At 39.4% G+C, this 23,510-nt stretch overlaps 1 protein-coding gene across 2 annotated transcripts; it reads left to right on the plus strand.

Annotated features, from left to right (window-relative positions):
• Positions 1-1,242: 1,242 nt before the first annotated feature.
• On the plus strand, positions 1,243-22,954 carry LOC121373361 (zinc finger protein 341-like). Of its 2 annotated transcripts, none has more exons than XM_041499962.1 (12): positions 1,243-1,302; positions 3,271-3,351; positions 5,270-5,466; positions 6,966-7,109; positions 9,640-9,853; positions 10,501-10,775; positions 12,080-12,226; positions 14,934-15,068; positions 16,768-16,967; positions 19,155-19,315; positions 20,094-20,294; positions 20,958-22,954. In XM_041499962.1, the coding sequence occupies exons 1-12, from the start codon at positions 1,272-1,274 to the stop codon at positions 22,049-22,051; spliced, it is 2,880 nt and encodes a 959-aa protein (XP_041355896.1). In that variant the 5' UTR covers positions 1,243-1,271; the 3' UTR covers positions 22,052-22,954. The 2 variants fall into 2 exon arrangements, with proteins under 2 accessions (XP_041355896.1, XP_041355906.1); XM_041499972.1 differs by having other exon boundaries at positions 6,969-7,109.
• The last annotated feature ends 556 nt before the right edge of the window (positions 22,955-23,510 follow it).

Below are 23,510 nucleotides of genomic sequence, written 5' to 3' on the forward strand. Positions count from 1 at the left end.
ATGTTTTATTTTATAAAATAAATAATTTGTAATGTAAAACTGAAGGCTGATTTAGTTAGGGTTTTTTTTATATAAATAATTAAATAAATAATTTTTAATGTAAAATTGAAGACTGATAACCCACCCCGTACGTATTGGTATGGTTCGCTGTACTGCGGCCACTAAAATAGATTCACCCGATATTTTTAGAATTTGTATGCTCCCAAATAACGTTATAAAAGGCGAAGTGTGATTGGTCAATATTTAAATTATTATTTACAGACGAAATGTTACGTGGACATTGGGGACTACGCAGTGTTGTTAGTTTTAAATCACTGGCAGGATTCTGCAAGTAAGGTTTTGATTGGTGGACATGAGCTCCAACTGGCTGGTGTTAGATCCACATGTAATAGTGGAGCTAATTTTAATTAGATTGTAAATAAAATTGGGACACTTATTTCAGGTGAATTGCTTTGTTCGAGTGCAGGTCACGCGACTTTAAATTTACGCTAAATGCAATGTTCAGGCTATAGGCCTATGCTGTAAACCATTACAATATGAAATTTAAAAATATCTGTTGCCAAAATTATTATAGCCTACTATTTTAAAACAAGAACTGATACTTAGTTCAACTGCAGTAGCCGTTGGAGGGGAAGCATATGGTCATCCCCTTCCCCCCCAAAAAAAAAAAAAACAAAAAAAAAAAAAAAAAAAAAAAAAAAAAAAAAAAAAAACCACCACCTTTAGGCCTATCGGAGCTGGGGGAGAGCTTAGATTATATTATACGATAACGTAGCGCAGACATCGACACGGTCAAGTATTCTATTCTGAGACGAAGGCGAAAGTTTCCGTTACAATACCGTAACTAGGGGAGAACTATGTCCCGTAGGCTACTTTTAAAATGTTACTTTACGTTTTAAACAAATATAAGAAATGCTGTACGTTCATGTCGACACTATAAAAGTGTGCGTTATACTGGTATGTCACGTAATCGAATAATCGGTTACCTAAGCTTAGGTAAGCGGAGGTGTGGATCGACTCCCCGCTCAGGCAAATATTATTTTTGTTTCAATATATTTGGGGGAGGGCAGCTTGAGTCGACCCCCACTATAAACTTCGCTCGCCACAGTCTATACCACCCACCCCCACCCCAGTTATTATTCCAGCACACGCGTCTGTACAGTAGGTAAAATGTTAATCCTTTTAAACGTACATATAGAAAAGGGAGATAATACGTCATCAAGGACCTTTTACTGTAGTGTAGGGGTCGCTAGTATCGTAAAATATTGCTGATGGCTCAATCCTTTTTTGACGCGCTTACTGGTAAATATGCATTGTTTTATTAAATGTGATAAAATGTCATTTTTTTAGAGAACTAACCTAACAAATAAAAAAGACTGCATCTATGTTTTTGTACACAAAATCCGAGGCCATTCGAGACGTGACGCGGCGGTAGTCGGTGTTGTTGGTGGTGTTCCGCCATTTTGGACGCCTTGTCGATAAATGAATCGTGTTAAATTAAATAAGTAGTAAAATGAGGTATTTGATTGCCTAAGATGTTATCCACAAACTAGTAATAAATGTATTTGACCATGAAGCTCAAAAATAATGTGGTTATTGTTGTGTTTTACTGGAAAATTAAGTAAACGTTCGTTACGGGTGTTGATTTAACGCTGGGTGTTGTCAACATTCATGGAATGGCGATAAACAACAAAGTGAAAGTACACGTAACCGGCTTGAACCCCACGTGAATCCAGTTTATGTGTAACTGGTACTTTCAAATCGCACTAAAGTATGAAAATACGTAAAAAAGTTTTATAAAAAAATCACTTGGCGTATTCGTTCAGGGCAGTTGAGGTACAAACGTCATTCGTGACCTCCAGCAATCATGCATTGTCAACCCGATGTAACACGTTCATAATGTTGGCGAATGGTCGGAAATGACATTTTAATGAGTGGCTACTAATCAGCACTTTTTTCCTGCAGCGGCCCGCTGTTGCCGTGTTGACACGACGTCAGCGCGATGACGATATTTTCTGTGACTACATCAACACTAATTTACCATGGGCTGTTAATAATAATTATATAAATAAATCCATAGTTTGTTTTAATTAAGAAAAAAGAAGATAATTTTTTTTTTTTTGCTAGTCCTGAGGGATGTAGAAAATGTAAGTGTAATTCTTTCTACATCTGGATCTTGTTAAATGCCCTATATATGGCCTGTATTCAAAACTTGTGGTGCCATTATTTCAACCGTTCTCAACCGAAATAGTGCAACAAATGGATGCACAAACCAGTTAAATGTATAACCTACCATACTCACAAAATCCTGATTGAATAATTATTAATAAAATAAATCTTCAACGAAAAGCTTTTAAAATAACCTCGCTATGTTAAATTTGCTAAGTAGAGGGAAGCAACTCACGCCATGCATGTTAGGATTAGTATTGACTTAATGTGCCCCATGCACAAATTTTTTGCCTACATCGGCCCGACGTTGGATCAGTAACAATATTTTCTGTGGCTAGATCAACACTAATTTACTATCGTATATAAATAATAATGTAGACCAATATATATTTGTTTTCATTTTGTTTGAATTAAAAAAAAAAAGAGAAGAAAGCTCATAAAATGTGTTTGCCTACTGTATATATAGTGGCCTTCTGTTGGCCCAACATCAACACAGTGGTGATATTTTCCATGGCTAGTACAAAACAAATTTACCATCAGACATAAATACTGATTTTGTACAGATCTGTCCATATTTTTCATGAATTATAAAACATTAGTTTACAAATTTGCCTACAATGCCCTGCTGTCTGCCCTATAGATACATTGGTGCGATGGTGAGGTGGGATGTAGTAAAACTAACAGATGTATAATAAAGTTGATCCCACCAGGGGTCTATTTCACAAAACATTGTATGTTTATGTCTGCAGCAAGCAGTTAGTAAACTGTCATTCATATACACATGTTTGACATCAATTTCATGCAGCAAATTACATCATTATGGAAGATGGAGCATTTTAAGGACAAAAGAAATTAAATATGTGTTCTTCAAACTATATTTCTTGTACTATAATAATAATGAGAATTGTGGTTTAGTCATAGATTTACGTTTACGTGCAAAACTAGGCTTACGATCACCTCGTAACGATGTTTTGTTAAATTGGGCCCTGGATTTTATTAATCATTTAAGTTACAGACAATTTATTACTATTATTTTATTTTAAATAATAGTTAGCCTACATGTCTGAGAACTGCATGTGTTTATGTTTTGGGCTTTTTCAGGTAGCAGTGTTACCGTTGACAACCAGACAGCTGTTGCAGTACAATCACTTCTCGATTCACAGACTGTTGGAGAAAGTCAAGGTAATTTATTATATCAATCACAAATTAAAACAACTACAAAACAAACCTATTTTTGTTCACTTAAATTCCTATGAATACTCTCCTTGGGGCAGCATATATAGTGATGGAAAGAAATAAAGGATCACACAGATAGCAATAAAAAATAATGACTGCATCAAAAATCTATTCATATTGTCAGAAGTTGACTGGGAACATATAGGCAGCTCATTCAACACTACAGACATTCAATCCCACATTACAACTTGGTATGAAATACAGACATTACTACGCTAGTTATAAATTAAATTTGGTCTACAATTCGATGTGTTCCCTTATTTCTTTCCACCAATGTATAAAATGGGAGACAACTTTTTTAATAAAGCTGAACCATCCAAGAGAAACTCAAATGTGGGATGTGCGTCATTTAAAAAAAGATCAAGAGAAGATGGACTGTGTTTGCTAGATTAAGAAGAAGAAGTTTGTTTTGTTTAATGACACTACTAGAGCATATTGATTTAGTAATCATCGGCTATTGGATGTCAAACATATAGTAATTTTGACAGAGTCATAGAAAAGAAACCCGCTACAGTTGTCCATTAGTAGCAAGGGATCTTTTATATGCACCATATCCCACAGACAGGATAGCATATATCACGGCTTTTGATACAGTATACCAGGCGTGGTGCACTGGCTGCAATGAGAAATAGCCCAATGGGCCCACCGATGGGGTTGCTATTAAGAGTATACATGTACACGTATGCAAATTATAAAATTATTTAAAAGACAAGAGTGGATATCAGGGAAATCTGCCCTCACAAAAATTCTAGTGCCACTTTTTGACCAATTTGTTTATAATTTACATGTCACAAATGTCAACCTTACTGAAGTGCCTTTTTCAGGAATTGATCCTTGACCTTGTTCCCCACTCTAAAATATTTCATGGGTCCGCCCTTGTGTAGAAATAATATGTATAAAGTGTAGAGAAATGTGAATATGAACATGAATATTGAAATGAATTTTTTTTATTTCAACTATTAATATTCATATATAATATTTAATATTCATATATATATATTGGTTTTGTTGGGTGGGATGTAGCCCAGTGGTGAAGCGCTCGCTTCATGCGTGGTTGGTTTGGGATCGATCCTCATCGATGGGCCTATTGGGCTATTTTTCGTTCCAGCCAGTGCACAGTGACTGGTATAGCAAAGGTCGTGGTATGTGCTATCCTTTATGTGGGGTGATACATATAAAAGACCCCTTGTAGCTAATGGAAAAATATGTCAGGTTTCCTCTATAAGACTATATGTCAAATTACCAAATATTTGACATCCAACAGCTGCTGATTAATTCATCAATGTGCTCTAGTGGTGTTGTTAAACAAAACAAACTATAAAGGGTCCGCCTTTGTATAGAAATAATATGTATAAAGTGTAGAGAAATGTTTGTCCAACATGAATATTAAAATGAGAAAGTGAATTTTAAATATATTATTAATATTCATATATTATTTATTTTTGTATATATTAAAGGGACATACCCTAGTTAACTCTAAGGCATATTTTTTACTATTAGAGCCTTTTTTAATAACTGTAATCATACTTTACTTAGATTTTATTGTTTAGATTATCCATTTCCATACATTCGAAGTGTTTTTGGTCATCCTGGTGTTTTTAATATCACAAAATGCATTTCTCATAGTTTTAAAAACGCACATGCGTCTGAGAAGTAACAGTTATGAAGTGAAGTTTTAGTCTATTTTTAGAGGGTATTTCACCATTTCAAAGTCACAGACTCATGATTCACTCAATTGTAACTTTATCCAAATGTGTTACAGGTTTGTAGATTAACTAAACATAGTGTGCATTTTCATTGGGCTGAAACTAGGGTCTGTCCCTTTAAATATTAATATTATTATAATTTGTTTGTTGTAAAACAGTCGCAGAAGAAGATGACTTGTTCCAGTGTGGGAAGTGTAAGAAGCAGTTCACGTACCTGTCGGCGTTCGTCAGTCACAAACAGACTCGCTGTACGCCTACGATACCCGTCGTCCTGCGCTCCGTTGCCCCCGGCAACATCTCAAACGCGAGTGGAACATTCACCAGCACTGTCCCGGTTCAAAGACCTCTTGCGCAGGTACGTGCTGTTCCATAATTGGTAACATGGTGGGGGGGGGGGGCAGGAGGCACCAGAGTTATTATTTCGAGTGTGCTGGGTCACCGTTATTTATCTTTCAGCCAGTGTAATATTGGCCTATTATTGTGACCGATTAAAGCAACATCATAAACGTATACAGGGCTCGAACTTAGCGATGGCACCGACAGTATTTTCTGCAAATGTCACTTTAAAAAAATAATTGCTCAAAATTGCCATTTGTGGGCTGGTTCACCCATGGCATTTCGTTAAAAAAATTGCTCTGGGAGACAAATTCTTAAGTTCGAGCCCTGGTATATACTAGCAGATTATGACTTGACGTCATGTTATGTTACATGCATAGATTACAAAATTTGACATAGGTCATCATACATTGTAGCTGAAATGAACAGAAATAATAGTTTTTTCCCTTTATATATTATGTATTACAGGATACAAATAATAACTACAGTAATGTACACAGTCTTAGACCATACACGCTTAGAACAAATTACTGCATAGAACGACCTGGGGCCTAATTCATTAAACTCTCGCAACTTTGCGATCTCGCAGTGCAGTGCTAAAGACTTGTAAAGAGGATGCTTTGTTGTCTAGCAGAGCGTAAGAGAGCTGTGTTTCCCCGCTATATATTCTTCAAATGTGTATAACAAACTACTATAATGAAATAGTTATTATGGTCCCTTCTAGTTTATTATAAGAGTACTTGACTATAATTAATGATTTAGGATATCGTCCAAATTGGAAATTTCCTATTTTTGCTGTCACAGAACAAAAGCTGATATCTTATGTCATTAACATGTTATTTCCTATATACCTAGTACATAGTTTAACCTCAATTTAATTTTGTCGGTGGTTGGTATGCAAAAATAGTTGTTCCCCCCCCCCCGCCCGCACCAACAACCATGTGATGCAGTCTGGAACAGTCCTTGATTGTTCCAAATTCTTTCTCACTGACCAGTCTAGGATTTAGCTCAGTTGGTTGAGTGCTCGCTTGAGTTTTTTTTTTGTTCCAACCAGTGCACAACAACTGGTCAAAGGCTGTAGTATGTGCTTTCCTGTCTATGGGAAAGTGCATATAAAAGATGCTTCGCTGCATAAGTAAAAATGTAGCGGGTTTTCTCTGATGAATACGTGTCAAAATTACCAAATGTTTGACATCCAGTTGCCGACGATTAATTAATCAATGTGCTATAGTGGTGTCGTTAAACAAAAAAAAAAACCTTCTGGTTTTCTCACTGATCGGTAATGACTAAGCCACTGTCCTCGACATTCACAGAGATAGCTTCATGTCTGTGCCCAGAACAGCAGAAACCTTGAACTGAATAGAACCTGAAAATCAAATTAAACTGCATTAATTTAATGGCAGAACCAGCATAACATTGTGCTTATTTCCTCTTTATTTATTTCTTCTTATATACATGTATATATATATATATATTAAAAGACTGTTTAATAATAAAATTTCTTGTTCTTTCTGCTAGCAGTCTCAAGCATCATTGGCAGCTCCTACCTACGGGACATTACCTACCTCACCTTTATCTCAACTTCCACAGAACATGGTCCTCACAGATGACCTCATGACCTTCAACATTGACCCGGGGCTGCAGGCCCCCACAATCCAGATGGTAAGCAGATGCACTGAGCCCGTAGAGAGACCAAGCAATCACTTGTATCGTCCTTGGTGGTGTCGTGGTTAAGCCATCAGACATAAGACTGGTAGGTACCGGGTTTCGCAGCCCGGTGCCAGCTCCCACCCAGAGCGAGTTTTAACGACTCAGTGGGTAGGTGTAAGACCGCTACACCCTCTTCTCTCTCACTAACCACTAATAACTAACATCTAACCCACTGTCCTGGACAGACAGCCCAGATAGCTGAGGTGTGTACCCAGGACAGCGTGCTTGAACCTTAATTGGATATAAGCACGGAAATAAGTTAAAATCAAATGTGTTTTAACTGGCAGCTCCATTAAAACCACTTGGATGGGCTACAAGATGCATGTTTGATGATGCTCGACATGACATCACTTCATCAGCTGGATCAGATTGATCACAGAACTATTTGACAGGTTCAGCTTTAAAGGAACAGTCCTGAGTTTGCTGCAGTTTTTAAGATGTTATCGACTTTTTAACGACTGTAATTATGTATCAAATATATTTTCCTACATAAAATACTAGTGGCTGTATATTAAACATGTTTCTGATCGTTCTAATATATGTACTAGGTTAAATTTAATTTTATTTCCTAAAATGTGGTTCTTTTTGTATGTACGAAATTATTTGAAGACAAAATCCAGTTTGGGCTTCTTACAAATATTAAGACGACCACAAACTCATGGAAACACAAGATATATTTAATATGTAAGTTTAGTTGTAGAAATATTTTATTAGTCGGAAACATTCTTACAATGCAGCAAACTCAGGAATGTCCCTTTAAAGGGAATATCCTGGGTTTTCAGGATCATTATTATGATGTTGACCAAATATATTTTAAAATCAAGATATATAATTGAACGAAGCATCCATCATTATAGTAAAAGTGCACACAATACATTTCAAACAAAGTGGGCTATATATCATAATTTATGTAATATGTAGCCAGGTCATATTTGGACAGAATTTTATAGTAATATTTAGTTTTTGTGTGTTTGTATTTCGGTTGTCATATACATGTAGATGCTAGATATACAACCCAATTATAATTGTGTATGTTTTATATAATGAAATGTTGTATGTGTGTATATGAATGTACATATATGTATGTGTGTATGGATGTATGAGTCTGAACATGTATGTATGAGTCTGAACATGTATGTGTATATTTTTTGTACATCGATATGTAACTACAGGTATATTTTGTTTCATCTTAGTGTGTGTCAGCGCCCTCAATAGTTTAAGAAGTAGCAGGCTACAACAGTGATGATAGCAGGGGGCAAAGCGGGGGGTCTGGGGGCCCTCCCCTAGAAACATTTGAAAAATCGAACCTCTGAGATGCATTCTCATGGCCTCTTTTTTACCATCAACAAAAAGTAGGCAGCGGCAAAAGCTGTTTCAGGCGGCGATTTGCCGCCAGAGACCGGGTACTTTTGAGGGCTCTGGTGTGTGTCTGTGTGTGTGTCTGTGTGTGTGTGTGTCTGTGTGTGTGTGTGTGTGTGTCTGTGTAATGGAAGGACTATTTTAATAAATATATCTCAGAATTTTTGTTTTTGTTTAAATTATGTTGACCAACAAAGTTTTTAACGAGTAATTATATATTAAATATATTTTTAAAAATAAATTATTAACGATTGTATAGTAAACGTTTTTGTGATCATCCTAGTGTTCTAATAAATATTTTTTCTTATGTACGAAATTGGGATACCAAATCCAGTTTGGGCTACTTACAAATATTAGGATGATCAAAAACACATTGAATATACAGACACTGATATTTCAAAAAAGATAATATATTTAATATGTAACACTATTTGTTACAAAATTTTATTAATCAAAAACATCTTACGTCAACTTGACAAAGTTGCGAGTGCCAAACATGGGATGACGGGCCCAGCATTTGATTAACCATAATTTCAAAACTAACAAGAATTTGGTCCCAAAATTATGTATGTATCCATCATTTATATCGATGCACAAATAAGTGAAATTATTTCAAAATTGAAGATGGTCACCCGGGAAGATTTCTGGCATGGAATTACCCATTGTTACATGATTGTAGAAAACTCAGGATAGTCCTTTTTAGAGTTTAAGGAAAAATTAAACAATGCTCGAAATTGATGGTCAGCAGGCAGCAAATATCTCTCAGAATTTATTTATGTATATATTAAAATCCTTTGTAATATAGGACAGGATTTAGCTCAGTCGGTTGAGTGCTCAAACCACCTCAGTGGATCCATTCAGCTGATTGGTTTTTTGTCGTTCCAACCAGTGCACCACGACTGGTATATCAAAGGCCGTGGTATGTGTTATCCTGTCTGTGGGATGATGCATATAAAAGATCCCTTGCTGCTAATCGAAAAGATTAGCCCATAAAGTGGTGACAGCGGGCTTCCTCTCTCAATATCTGTGTGGACCGTAACTATATGTCCGACGCCATATAACCGTAAATAAAATGTGTTGAGTGCGTCGTTAAATAAAACATTTCCTTTCCTTTTTTTCCCAGGTGACTGCACCATTTACCAATGTTAGTCGAGGCAGTAATGTTACGATTTTGAGCCCAGTAAACTCAACGCCAAGTTTCTCAACAAACGGCTCAACACTTACCAATACCGTGGTTTCCACGACGATACCGATAACTATGACACCACAAGTTACCATAACAACCATTCCCGACTGCAAAACCCAGAGCATTGTGAAACCTAGTCCAACAAAAGCAGGTTGGTATAGAAGTTAAATTATTTTACAACAGTATCCTAAAAAATTTTTCCCAAAATTTCAATGCCTGATTTTCCTAGTAATAATAAAAATATGGCAGATATATTTTTGTAAAAGGACGGGTAATACTTCCTTAACATCCAGGGCAGTATGTCGCCCAGTAGTAAAGTGCTCGCTTAATGCGCTGTCGCGTTTTGATCGATCCCCGTCGGTGGCCCCATTGGGCTATTTCTCGTTCCAGCCAGTGCTCCACAACTGGTGTAACAAAGGCCGTGGTATGTACTGTCCTGTCTGTGTGATGGTACATATAAAAGACCCCTTGCTGCTAATCGTAAAGAGTAGCCCATGAAGTGGCAAAAGCGGGTTTCCTCTCTATATCTGTGAGGTCCTTAACCATATATCTGACGCCATATACCATAAATAAAATGTGTTGAGTGCATTGTTAAATAAGACATTTCCTTCCTTCCTTCGTTCCTTCCTTCCTTAATCGTGTCGATGGTATCCATAGCAACAATGGTATCATAGTTGATACATGAAGAACTTTACTATATATCATCTCCTGTTAGATGACAATTGCAAAAGTATGTCACTCGGGACATAGCATGCTGCGAGATGGAAGCTCGTTTAATATCCTATAATTCTTCCACAGGTAGGAAATCAGCCCAGTCTAACGTGATAGCCGTGTTTGCCGAGAACCAGTCCGTCACTAAGATCCTGTGTAGAAAACGTGCGGATACGAATGAGGACGAAGCATCATCAAAGAGAAAACTTCGCTGTCAGTATTGTGACAAGGCGTTCTCGAAAAACTTCGACCTCCAGCAGCATATCCGAGCCCACACCGGGGAAAAACCATTTCAGTGTATCGTGTGTGGCCGCGCCTTCGCTCAGAAATCCAACGTCAAGAAACACATGTCTACGCATAAGGTAAGAAAAATCATTTGTGTGTGGCCGCGCCTTCACTCAGAAATCCAACGTCAATAATATAAGACTCCATCATATGCGGTCATGTGTAAAAAGATAGCTTTTAAAATGAAGGTTTTAATAACAGCTATTAATTTAAATCTCTGTCTAATGACCTCATGTCACCACCTCACATTAATATGACATCATATATTACCAACGACGTCATGTTAAACGCAAGCGCATGATATCCCATGTAAGATAGAAATTTCTTACATGGCTTTCTTTGATGGGATAGCTCTGTTCCATATACCTGAGGATGAGAGAAACACATGTCTATGTGTACGGTAAGAAGAATCTATTCAGTGTGTTGTGTGTGGCAGCGACTTTGCTAAAAAATCTTAACGTCAAGAAAAACATTTCAATGTATTGTGTGTGGCCGTGGAAATAAGACACTATATAGCTATTGTTTAAAATGACCAGAGTTGTTATTAAACAAACACTCTGAAGTGGGCTGGTATTTGAGCATGGGCAGCTGGGCCATGAGCAGCAGGAAAGATACACCAGGATTATTGCGCAGGTCGGGGGTGGGGGGTGTGCGTGTGTGTGTGTGTGGATCCAGTAAATATTTTTAGAGGAGGGTACTAAGTGAAAAAGGGAACATGAACTAACTCAGGAAAAGGGCAACACAATGAAATTTTGTTTTAAATAGAAAAAATTATCGTGTGTGTGAACGCGTTCCCTGGTTTCCTTCCTCTTTGTCTGTAGGTAATTAACCATACATTATTGCTTATAATAGTACAGGGGCCTATTTCACAAGACATCTTAAGTTTACGTCTGCAACTAGCAGTTGTACTGATCATTTATATACATGTGTTTGGCAATTATTTCACGGAGCAAATTACATCATTACGGAAGATGGAGCATTTTAAGGACAAAAAAGAAAAATGAAATATGTGTACTTCAAACCATATTTGTTGTACTATAATAATAAGAAGAATTGTGGTTGAAATAGTCATAGGTTTACGTTTACATGCAAAACTAGGCTTAAGATGTTTTGTGACATTGGGGCCTGAAGAATCACTTTTTTTTTTATCCCTCTGCCCTTTCCTTTCACTCCTATGAATTCCATCTAATTGTTTCCCGATTCAGCAACTCCTCCTGTCTGTCAACTTCTGTCACTGTCCACCTCCACATCCCAGTCCTTGTCTCTCCAACCGCTACAGATGCTCGTCTCTTGTGGCTATCTGTGCCACACACCTGCCATTCCACATCAGTGTTTAGCTGTGGGCTTAGTCTGACCACTTTGCTTTGCTTATATATACTAGGTGTGGCCAGTTGGTTCTGGAGGCACGCTACCGAAACAGCCACTGTCGGAGAAATACATCTCTGAAGATGAGACGTCGATGGACAGTAGCGGTCAGCAACAGATTCAGCAGGATGTGGCTGACATAAATTCAGAAACACAGGATAAGGTAAGCAGTGAAGGAAGGAAGGAAATGGTTTATTTTAACGACGCACTCAACACATTTTATTTACAGTTATATGGCATCAGATGTATGGTTAAGGACCACACTGATATTGAGGGAGGAAACCCGCTGTCGCCACTTCATTGGCTACTCTTTTTGATTAGCAGCAAGGGATGTTTTATATGCTCCATCCCATAGACAGGATAGCACATACCACAGCCTTTGATGTACCAGTCAAGGTGCACTGGCTGGAGCGAGAAATAGCCAAATGGGCCCACTGACGGGGATCGATCTCAAACCGACCGTGCATCAAGCGAGCGCTTTACCACTGGGCTATGAAAAAGCAATGATGTGTTCCAGGAATGGATCTAGCTCAGTCTGTAGAGTCTTAAAGTTTGTTTGTTTTGTTTAACGATGCCACTAGAGTACATTGATTTATTAATCATCCGCTATTGGATGTCAAACATTGGTAATTATGACCTGTAATCTTAGAGGGGAAACCTGCTACATTTTTCATTAGTAGCAAGGGATGTGTTATATATGTCATCCCACAGACAGAACAGCACATACCACAGCCTTTGACATACCAGTTGTTGTGCACTGGCTGGAATGAGAGATAGCCCAATGGGACTACCGACAGGGATCGATTCCCTGTAGAGTCTTAGGCGCTAGGTTTGGAGGGACAAAGCTCCTTGGTGGATCCATTCTCCATTAGTGTTTGTTACCATCTCAACCAGTGCCCCATGATTGGTATAACAAAGGTCATGGTATGTGCTGTCATGTCTGTGAGAAAGTGCATATAAAAGATGCCTCCAAAGACTACTTGTCAAAAATTTGGTAGTTTTGCCATCTCAGCTCTTTGTTCAGTTTGAACACTAGGGTTAGTTTTACATTTTAGAATAGACCGGCCTCGGTGGTGTCATGGTTAAGTCTTTCGGACTTGAAGCTGGTAGGTACAGGGTTCACAGCCCGGTACCGGCTCCCACCCAGAGCGAGTTTTAACGACTCAATGGGTAGGTGTAAGACCACTACACTCTCTTCTCTCTCACTAACCACTAACAACTAACTCACTGTCCTGGACGGATAGCCCAGATGGCTGAGGTGTGTGTCCAGGACAGCGTGCTTTAACCTTAATTGGATATAAGCACAGAAATAAGTTGAAATGAAATGAAAGTTTTAGTCAAAAAGAAAGAAAGAAATGTTTTATTTAACAACGCACCCAACACATTTTATTTATGGTTATATGGTGTCAGACATACATGTATGGTTAAGGACCATACTGATATTGACGGAGGAAGCCCGCTGTCGCCACGTCATGGGCTACTCTTTTCGATTAGCAGCAAGGGATCTTTTATATGCACCATCCCACACACAGGGTAGTACATACCACAGCCTTTGATATACCAGTTGTGGTACACTGGCTGGAGAAAGTTTTAGAATAAAATTCTGTTACTGAAGTGTGATGGACTCAATATCAGTGTTTGTTCTGGGTATGCAGAAAAGTATGCATTTCAAAAATTGCAACTGGATAATCTGCTGAATACTAGCACACTGTTGTTACATATGTGCCTGGGTTGTAGGGGCTGGTTGGTGGGTGTGGGGTGATGACTATTCATGTATGTATCTTATCCAGAGATTTTACTAAGTATTTACTATGTATGCTGTATATTCAGTGGGAAATAAAAATAAAAATTGATGAGAAAAGACATTCAAAGCCATGAGCCACATAACAGACACTGTAGGGGTCATAGCTTCCCTCCCCACTTATTTCTGTTAATCTATTCAGAAGGCTGGAAATGCTGTATGTTCACACCTGAAAACATTCTCAGATGAGTATGTCCCAAAATCCCACCCCAATAGGGTCCTTAAATACGTACATGTATTTTCATCCCCTAGGTACTGAATTCACAGTCTCCCCCCCCCCCCCCCCCCCAATTTCTAATACACTCTTCAGGCCCTAAAAAGTAATATTTTGTACTTAAACTACATGTACAATTCTTTATAGATAGCATTGTTAATTACCTTTATGCACAATATGCATCATTCTACATCTTGTATATAAATAAAAATTAGGCCTAAAAAGAATGTGTGTGTTTCAGGTATCAACCTTGAAAAACATAGGGTGGGTAGGTAGGAACTTTTTTATTATTATTATTATTATTATGTTTTTTTTTAATCTAATCAAACCGAAAAACCCGTAATTGGCTGAGGTGTTCCGAATCTAGTTTGCTGGTTGCAAAACATCAGGGATTGTGATTATATTAAAAGTTTATTATTGTTATTATTATTTATTTATTTTTATTTTTTATTTTTTCTTAAAAACATTTCAGGGTCGTTAAACACACACATTTGTTTTTGTAGGTGTTATATTTATAGATTGTAACGTTAACTACATGTATCTATATTCATGATATTGCCTTCATTACAACTAAATAGATACAATGTAGTGTTTTTCTCAGTCATAAATACCAACAAACTGAATTATTATATATGTATATTAGGGCAGTTCTAGTACTTGGTGGTGGGAGCAGAAGGGAGTATAATTATCATTCATGTCTAGTGGGTGTCACACATCTTTCACTTGTAGATACATACATATAGAAAATTTAACCCCCCTCCCCTACCATGAGATTAATTCTGGAACTGCTCTTAAATTTCTTTTGTGTATACTTTTATTATATTTTCAAAACCACTGTTTTGTTACTGTTTTCAGAACTTGTCCCTCGGTTCATCGGACTCGAACTTTAAAGTGTTTATCGACAATTCGTACATCTGTCAGTATTGTCCTTCCAAATTCCACTCGTACTTTCAACTCAAGTCACACATGGTTCAACATAAACATGAACAGGTAAAATTGAATTTCAACTCATACTTTCGACTAAAGTTGCGCATGGTTCAACACAAACATGAACGGGTAAAACTGAATTTCAACTGGTACTTTCGACTAAAGTTGCACATGGTTTAACACAAACACGAACAGGTAAGACTGAATTTCAACTGGTACTTTCAGCTAAAGTTGCACATGGTTTAGCACAAACATGAACTGGTAAGACTGAATTTCGACTAAAGTTGCACATGGTTTAACACAAACATGAACAGGTAAGACTGAATTTCGACTAAAGTTGCACATGGTCTAACACAAACATGAACAGGTAAGACTGAATTTCAACTGGTACTTTCAACTAAAATTGCACATGGTTTAACACAAACATGAACAGGTTAGACTGAATTTCAACTGAGTACTTTCGACTAAAGTTGCACATGGTTTAACACAAACATGAACAGGTAAGACTCAATTTCAACTGGTACTTTCGACTAAAGTCGAATGGGGTTTAACACAAACGTGAACAAATGAGTGTCAAATGCCACTCGTACTTTTAACTCGAGTCAAATGGGGTTTAACACTAACGTGAACAAATGAGTGTCAAATGCCACTCGTACTTTCGACTAAAGTCGAATGGGGTTTAACACAAACGTGAACAAATGAGTGTCAAATGCCACTCGTACTTTTAACTCAAGTCAAACAGAGGAGTAAGAAATTCCAATACACTTTCAACTCAAGTCAAACAGAGGAGTAAGAAATTCCAATACACTTTTAACTCAAGTCAAATAGAGGAGTAAGAAATTCCAATACACTTTCAACTCAAGTCAAACAGAGGAGTAAGAAATTCCAATACACTTTTAACTCAAGTCAAACAGAGGAGTAAGAAATTCCAATACACTTTCAACTTAAGTCTGCTCATACTTTTAATTTAAGTTAACAGGGAAGTAAAAAAAATTCACTATAATTTCAAATTAGTCAAACAGTAATAGTTTAACTCATGCTTTCAACTTAAATCTCACATAGTTCAACAGGGTCACAAGCTAACACAGACAGACTGTAATCTGTAAAACATATCAAACCATGTTCAAGGGAAGTTATAATTACATTATCCACAATGAGTAACTTCACTTTTGATCCTCCTATCTAGTTAATGTCTTCTTGCAAAGAGGTCCTTGAAAAAGCTAAAAATGGGACTTTAAAATCCTTGAAAACCTAGGTTTAAAAAAAAAAAAAAAAATGTTCCACCTACAACATATTTACAGCCTATTTAAAGTTGCTTGAATGTACATTTAGCTTACCCATCACAGATTAATCAGTTTCATTAATGCTTATTTCATTGAATGGTGTGGCTCTGACATCAGGTTATTACCATGGACTAGCCAATCAGATATCATTACATCAATCTCACACATGTGTTATCACTATATGATACCTAAAATAGCAAATGGTGATCCTTCAGGGATTTTCGTTGGTGGGGGTTTTGTTGGTTTTTTTTTATTGTTATTGGGGTTTTTTTGTGTGTGTGTGTGGTTCTCATAGGCCTACATGTACATTGTATCAATATAAACCTGATTTTTTAAATAGTGTTTTTGTATCACTGTAAACATGTTTGTTTTGTTTGTTTGAAACATATTTTATTGTATATAATACACAAAAGGATTGGGCACCAGGTATTCAACTTACGAGGCCCTCTCCTAATGACTGTTTGTCTGTTTTCTTCCAGGTGTACCGGTGTGTGATGAAGAACTGCTCGTCCACGTTCCAGGATCTCGACTCATTTCTCGAGCACATCAAGCAGCACGAGACGGACATGAGCTATCGGTGTCACATGTGTAACAAGTACTTCCCATCGCTGTTCGAGCTTGGAGTCCACCAGTACACACACAGTCTGTACCCTAACCAAGGACCCAAGCCTGGACCAAGGTAAAACCATTCACCAGTACACACACACAATCTGTACCCGAACCAGGGACCCAAGCCTTGATCAAGGTAAAACCATCCACCAGTACACACACACATTCTGTACCCAAACCAGGAACCCAAGCCTGGACCAAGGTAAAACCAGTCACCAGTACACACACACAGTCTGTACCCTAACCAGGAACCCAAGCCTGGACCAAGGTAAAACCAGTCACCAGTACACACACACAGTCTGTACCCTAACCAGGAACCCAAGCCTGGACCAAGGTGAAATCATCCACCAGTACACACACACAGTCTGTACCCAAACCAGGAACCCAAGCCTGGACCAAGGTGAAATCATCCACCAGTACACACACACAGTCTGTACCCAAACCAGGAACCCAAGCCTGGACCAAGGTGAAATCATTCATCAGTACACACACACATTCTGTACCCGAACCAGGAACCCAAGCCTGGACCAAGATGAAATCATTCATCAGTACACACACACAGTCTGTAACCGAACCAGGAACCCAAGCCTGGACCAAGGTGAAATCATTCATCAGTACACACACACAGTCTGTACCCGAACCAGGAACCCAAGCCTGGACCAAGGTGAAATCATTCATCAGTACACACACACAGTCTGTATCCGAACCAGGAACCCAAGCCTGGACCAAGGTGAAATCATTCATCAGTACACACACACAGTCTGTACCCGAACCAGGAACCCAAGCCTGGACCAAGGTGAAATCATTCATCAGCAGCGCCCTCAATAGTTTAAGAAGTAGCAGGCTACAACAGTGATGATAGCAGGGGGAAAAGCGGGGGGTCTGGGGGCCCTCCCCAAGTAACATTTGAAAAATCGAACCTCTGAGATGCACCTTGTTTGGATCCCTTTTGTAGGAGACTTTATTAAAAAAGAGAAAGCACTTTTTTTTTTTACCATCAACGAAAAGTAGGCGGCGGCAAAAGCTGTTTCAGGCGGCGATTTGCCGCCGGAGACCGGGTACTTTTGAGGGCTCTGCATCAGTACACACACACAGTCTGTACCCGAACCAGGAACCCAAGCCTGGACCAAGGTGAAATCATTCATCAGTACACACACACAGTCTGTACCCTAACCAGGAACCCAAGCCTGGACCAAGGTGAAATCATTCATCAGTACACACACACAGTCTGTACCCGAACCAGGAACCCAAGCCTGGACCAAGGTGATATCATTCATCAGTACACACACACACACAGTCTGTACCCGAACCAGGGACCCAAGCCTGGACCAAGGTGAAACCATTCACCAGTACACACACACACACAGTCTGTACCCGAACCAGGGACCCAAGCCTGGACCAAGGTAAAACCATTCACCAGTACACACACACACACACAGTCTGTACCCGAACCAGGAACCCAAGCCTGGATACCAAGGTGAAATCATTCATCAGACACACGTTTTGCAAACATTTCCAATGTATGAAGTGCATAAACAAGTATTATTAATATTGTGTTTTCCAGACACTTCCAGTGTATGAAGTGCATGAACAAGTATAATTAATATTTCCAGACACTTCCAGTGTATGAAGTGCATGAACAAGTATAATTAATATTTCCAGACACTTCCAGTGTATGAAGTGCATGAACAAGTATAGTTAATATTTCCAGACACTTCCAGTGTATGAAGTGCATGAACAAGTATAGTTAATATTTCCAGACACTTCCAGTGTATGAAGTGCATGAACAAGTATAATTAATATTTCCAGACACTTCCAGTGTACGAAGTGCATGAACAAGTATTATTAATATTGTATGTTTTCCAGACACTTCCAGTGTACGAAGTGCATGAACAAGTATAATTAATATTTCCAGACACTTCGAGTGTACGTAGTGCATGAACAAGTACTATTAATATTGTATGTTTTCCAGACACTTCCAGTGTAGGGAGTGCATGAACAAGTACTATTAATATTGTATGTTTTCCAGACACTTCCAGTGTAGGGAGTGCATGAGCAAGTACTATTAATATTGTATGTTTTCCAGACACTTCCAGTGTACGAAGTGCATGAACAAGTACTATTAATATTGTATGTTTTCCAGACACTTCCAGTGTAGGGAGTGCATGAGCAAGTACTATTAATATTGTATGTTTTCCAGACACTTCCAGTGTACGAAGTGCATGAACAAGTACTATTAATATTGTATGTTTTCCAGACACTTCCAGTGTACGAAGTGCATGAACAAGTACTCGAGCCCGGAGGCCCTGGAGCACCACATGGCGACTACGACCCACAACTACGCGTGTCCACACTGTGACAAAGTGTTCATGTGTGAGAGATATCTCCGCCGACACCTACCAACGCACGGGACAGAAGGTATACCATACATGCCATACCATCCAATGAAAAAAAACACATGGTCGAATCGATCACTTTGTGATGTACAAGTTAACCTGAAATTGACTTGTCTGTGATGCATAATTTTTTTTTATTTTTTTTATTGGTATTTTTTTTCCCACTTCTCCCTTTTCTTTCTCTCCTTTGAATTCCATCTCATTTCTTCCCGATCTGGCAACTTCTCCTATCTTTCAACGTCTTTCGCTGTCCACCTCCAGATCCCAGTCTTTGTTTCTCCAACTGCGACAGGTACTTGTCTCTTGTGGCTATCTGTGCCACATATCTGCCATTCCCCATCAGATTTTAGCTGTGGGCTTAGTCCGACCACTTCAGGGAGTGTTCAGTAGTTACTTCTGGCGTTGATAAGATGCACAAGTTAACTATAAACACTAGGGCCATAAATAGGTTTTAGTTTGAAATGGCGTTTAACTTTTATTTTAAAACTGTTTTCTGGCGATACGTAAGAAATAGAATACTACATGTGTGTCCGTTAGATACCATTTATCTTACAATTTGTTGTTTAGAAACGTATACGCTCTGCCATTCGCGAATTTTAGGAACAATTAATACATTTTTATTTTCATTTGGTGAAAAAAATTCATATAATAATTGGTATTTTTTGTTGGAAATAACTGTAGGTTCTGCATTTTTTTATATAATTTGGGCGTAATGGTTTGCACACCCAGAGCTACATATGTAGCCCTGATGTAGTATTGTCTATATAATCAAGTGGGTGTTTCTTCTCTTCGTGTGTCAGGCCAGTTTGAGTGCTACACATGTTTGAAGAAATTCAAGACAGAGCACTACCTCAAGATGCACATGTTGATACACACTGGGGAGAAACCGTTTCCCTGCGAACTCTGCGCTGCCAGCTTCAACCGCAAAGACAAACTCAAGAGACACATGCTCATCCACGAGTCTACCAAGAAGTACAAGTGTCCTTTCAAGTCACTCACAGGTAAGGGAGGGAGGGAGGGGATACGGAGAGAGGGAGGGAGGGAGACAAGAGATAGAGAGAATAGAGAAAGAGACAGAGAATGAGACAGACATACAAGAGACCGAGAGAGAGTAACATAGAGAGAGAGAGAGTGACAGAGAGAGAGAGGGAGGGAGAGAGACAGATATAGAGAGTGACAGAGAGAGAGAGAGGGAGGGAGAGAGAGAGACAAGAGAAAGAGAGTAACAGAGAGAGAGAGGGAAGGAGAGAGAGAGAGAGACAGGTGAGAGAGAGAAAGTAACAGAGAATTGGAGAGAGAAACAAACACAGAGATGGACATACAGAGAGAGGGAGGGAGAGAGACAGACAGACAAGAGACAGCGAGAGAGAGAGAGTAACAGAGAGTGTGAGAGAGAAACAAACACAGAGATGGACATACAGAGAGAGAGGGAGAGAGACAGGGAAAAAAAAGAAGAGAATTGCAGAGGGATGGAGGGAGGTACATAATGATATGGACATACAATTGTCAGAGAAAGAGGGTAGAGAGGAGGAGGGAACTGAAGAGAAAACATATGGTTAGAGACAGGGATGGAAAGAGTGTTGGAGGAGTGACAGACACAAAGTAAAACTTAATTCTTTAAATCTGTTAACAAATGAAACCCATGTTTTTTTTTACTACTGCAGGTTGTTCTAAGGCATTCAACCGGCCTGACAAGCTGAAGGCGCACATCCTGACTCACAGTGGTGTGAAACCATTCAAGTGTCTCGACTGTGGGAAAGGCTTTAGTCGGAGACCGCACCTGATAGAACACGAGCGAGGACACCGAGCGGACTACAAGTTCCGCTGTGACAAGTGCGGAAAGGGATTCTTCCGACCGAAGCTGTTCAACGAACACAAGTGTCGACCCAACGACGGGAGCGAGCCGCAGGTGTTCCGTCCACGCTGCCGGAGAAAGCTGGGCCGACCGCGCAAAAAACTGATCACGATTACGCGCGAGATTATCAAAGAAGCGAACTCCCGCGTCCAGAGTGCCAGGCTGCGTAATCGGGTCAAGCAGAAGGCCGCTCTCGAAGAAGCAGCAGCTGAAGATTCCGTTGGCGAAGGAGTCATCAATTCGGACGTAATAGAACTGGACAACATGCCGCGGCAGACCGTAGATCTGTCTGGTGGCTGCACCAAGATAGAGAACCTGAGACTCTACCCCGTGGTGTCAGACGTGGGATCGGATCATCACCAGAAGGTTGCGATGGGCCGGGAGCACGAGCTCCACCTGAAAGAGACGGGCGATCCATCCGACGCCGTGGCGGCTGTGGATCACTACATCGTCCACCTGCAGGACCCGGCAGATGGCTCGGGCCCCGTCATGCAGACGACCTTCATCCCAGCCATGTCCGGAGCTCAGCTCATGTCCGGCGCCATTGGAAACAGCATGCACATCTCGGCAGCACAGATGTTGGCCGGGGCGGCCGATGGGACAATGCAGCCCATCGCCATCATCGAGGCCCAGCCGCTGCAGATCACGGTCACCGGGGCCGACCCCAACATGCAGGATGCGTCGTCGTCGTCAATGCCCATAGTGTCGATGACGGGAGCCGATTCGGTCGTCACTACACAGGTGGTGGTGGCTTCTAACAGCAACGGGGAGCACACATTTGTCACGTGTCCTGCTCATCTCGTGGATTATGGAAACAGTGAGAGTGACCCTGTGTTGGAGGGGACAGAAAATCTGCTCAAGGCATCAGAAGAAATATTACATGCCTCGTCACAAGATGAATAGTGTGATTTCTGTAGTTGTGAAGGAAGCGGACTTTCAGTTCTGGCATCATGAGAATTATCAGTTCTTGGAGGAATACAAAATCGGCTCATCCATCGAAAGAAATATTGCATGCCTCGTCACAAGACGAATAAAAAATGCGAACTTTCTTGATTTGCCTGGTTGGTTCTGGCATCTTGAGAATTATCATCAGTTCTTGAAGGAACACAAAATCTGCTCAAAGCTTCAGAAAGAAATATTACATGCCTCGTCACAAGATGAATTGTGTGATTTCTGTAGTTGTGAAGGAAAGTGGACTTTGATGATTTGTTTGGTCGGTTCCGGCGTCATTCTTGAAGGAAGAGAAAATCTGCTCAAAACTTCAGAAGAAATATTACATGACTCTTCACAGGACAAATAGGGAAATGTCTGGGTTTTTTAAGGAAAGCAGACTTTGATAATTTGCCTGGTCGGTTCTGGCATCATGAAAATTATCAGTTCTTGAGGGAACAGAAAATCTGCTCGAACCATCGGACGAAATATTACATGCTTCGACACAAGGTGAAGTATGGTTCATGTCGGGAGACCATACCTCCAGGATTAGCCCAGTGGATTCTGGTGTGCTGAGAATAATCAGTTCTTGACGGAACAGAAAATATTACGATGATCTCAATTGTTTGGTGGATTATGAAATTACTGAGAATGTTCTCGTTTTTGAGGGAACAAAAATCTGTTTACAGTGTTGGAAGAAAATATTGCAATCTCATTTGTTCTGGTTGATTATGAATTGCGATAGCATCATCAATTCTTGAAGGAACAGAAAATCTCTAGAAAACAGTAGGGAACATGAAGTGCTTAAAAGACAGGAGAAAAAACTTGTATGGAATTGTTACAGTTAAAAGATCTAATTAAAAGCATTATTGCCAATCAAGCATTTAACATATTTTGTTGAATCCAACAGTCAGCAATTCTGTAGCTATATTCCTCTGCATCCATAACGTACACACACAACTGGTATATTAAAGGTGATGGTATGTACTGTCCTATCCGTTGCAAAGAGCAGATGAAAGATCCCTTCCTGTTTAGTAAGTAGGAGTAACCTATGTGGAGGTGGCAGGTAACTAATTTTTTCTCTATCTTTCCGTCTCGACAAAGTGTTAAACAAAATTCTAAAAGTTTGTTTTGTTTACCAACACCACTAGAGCACTTTGATTTATTAATCATCAGTTACTGGATGTCAAACATTTGGTAATTTTGACATATAGTCTTAGAGAGGAAACCCACTACATTTTTTCATTAAAAGCGAGGGATCTTTTATATGCACCATCCCACAGACAGGATAGCACATACCGCCTTTGCAGGGTTTCTAGATTATGGTAGCCCCACTCCCATGGCTAGTGATATTCAATGTTGGGCTAGTAAATAACTACTACTGCCATGCCCGATAGGACTTCTAGATTATGGTAGCCCCACTCCCATGGCT

The sequence above is a fragment of the Gigantopelta aegis genome, chromosome 1 (genome assembly GCF_016097555.1).
Source record: "Gigantopelta aegis isolate Gae_Host chromosome 1, Gae_host_genome, whole genome shotgun sequence".
In the NCBI taxonomy this organism is placed as follows: Eukaryota; Metazoa; Mollusca; class Gastropoda; order Neomphalida; family Peltospiridae; genus Gigantopelta; species Gigantopelta aegis.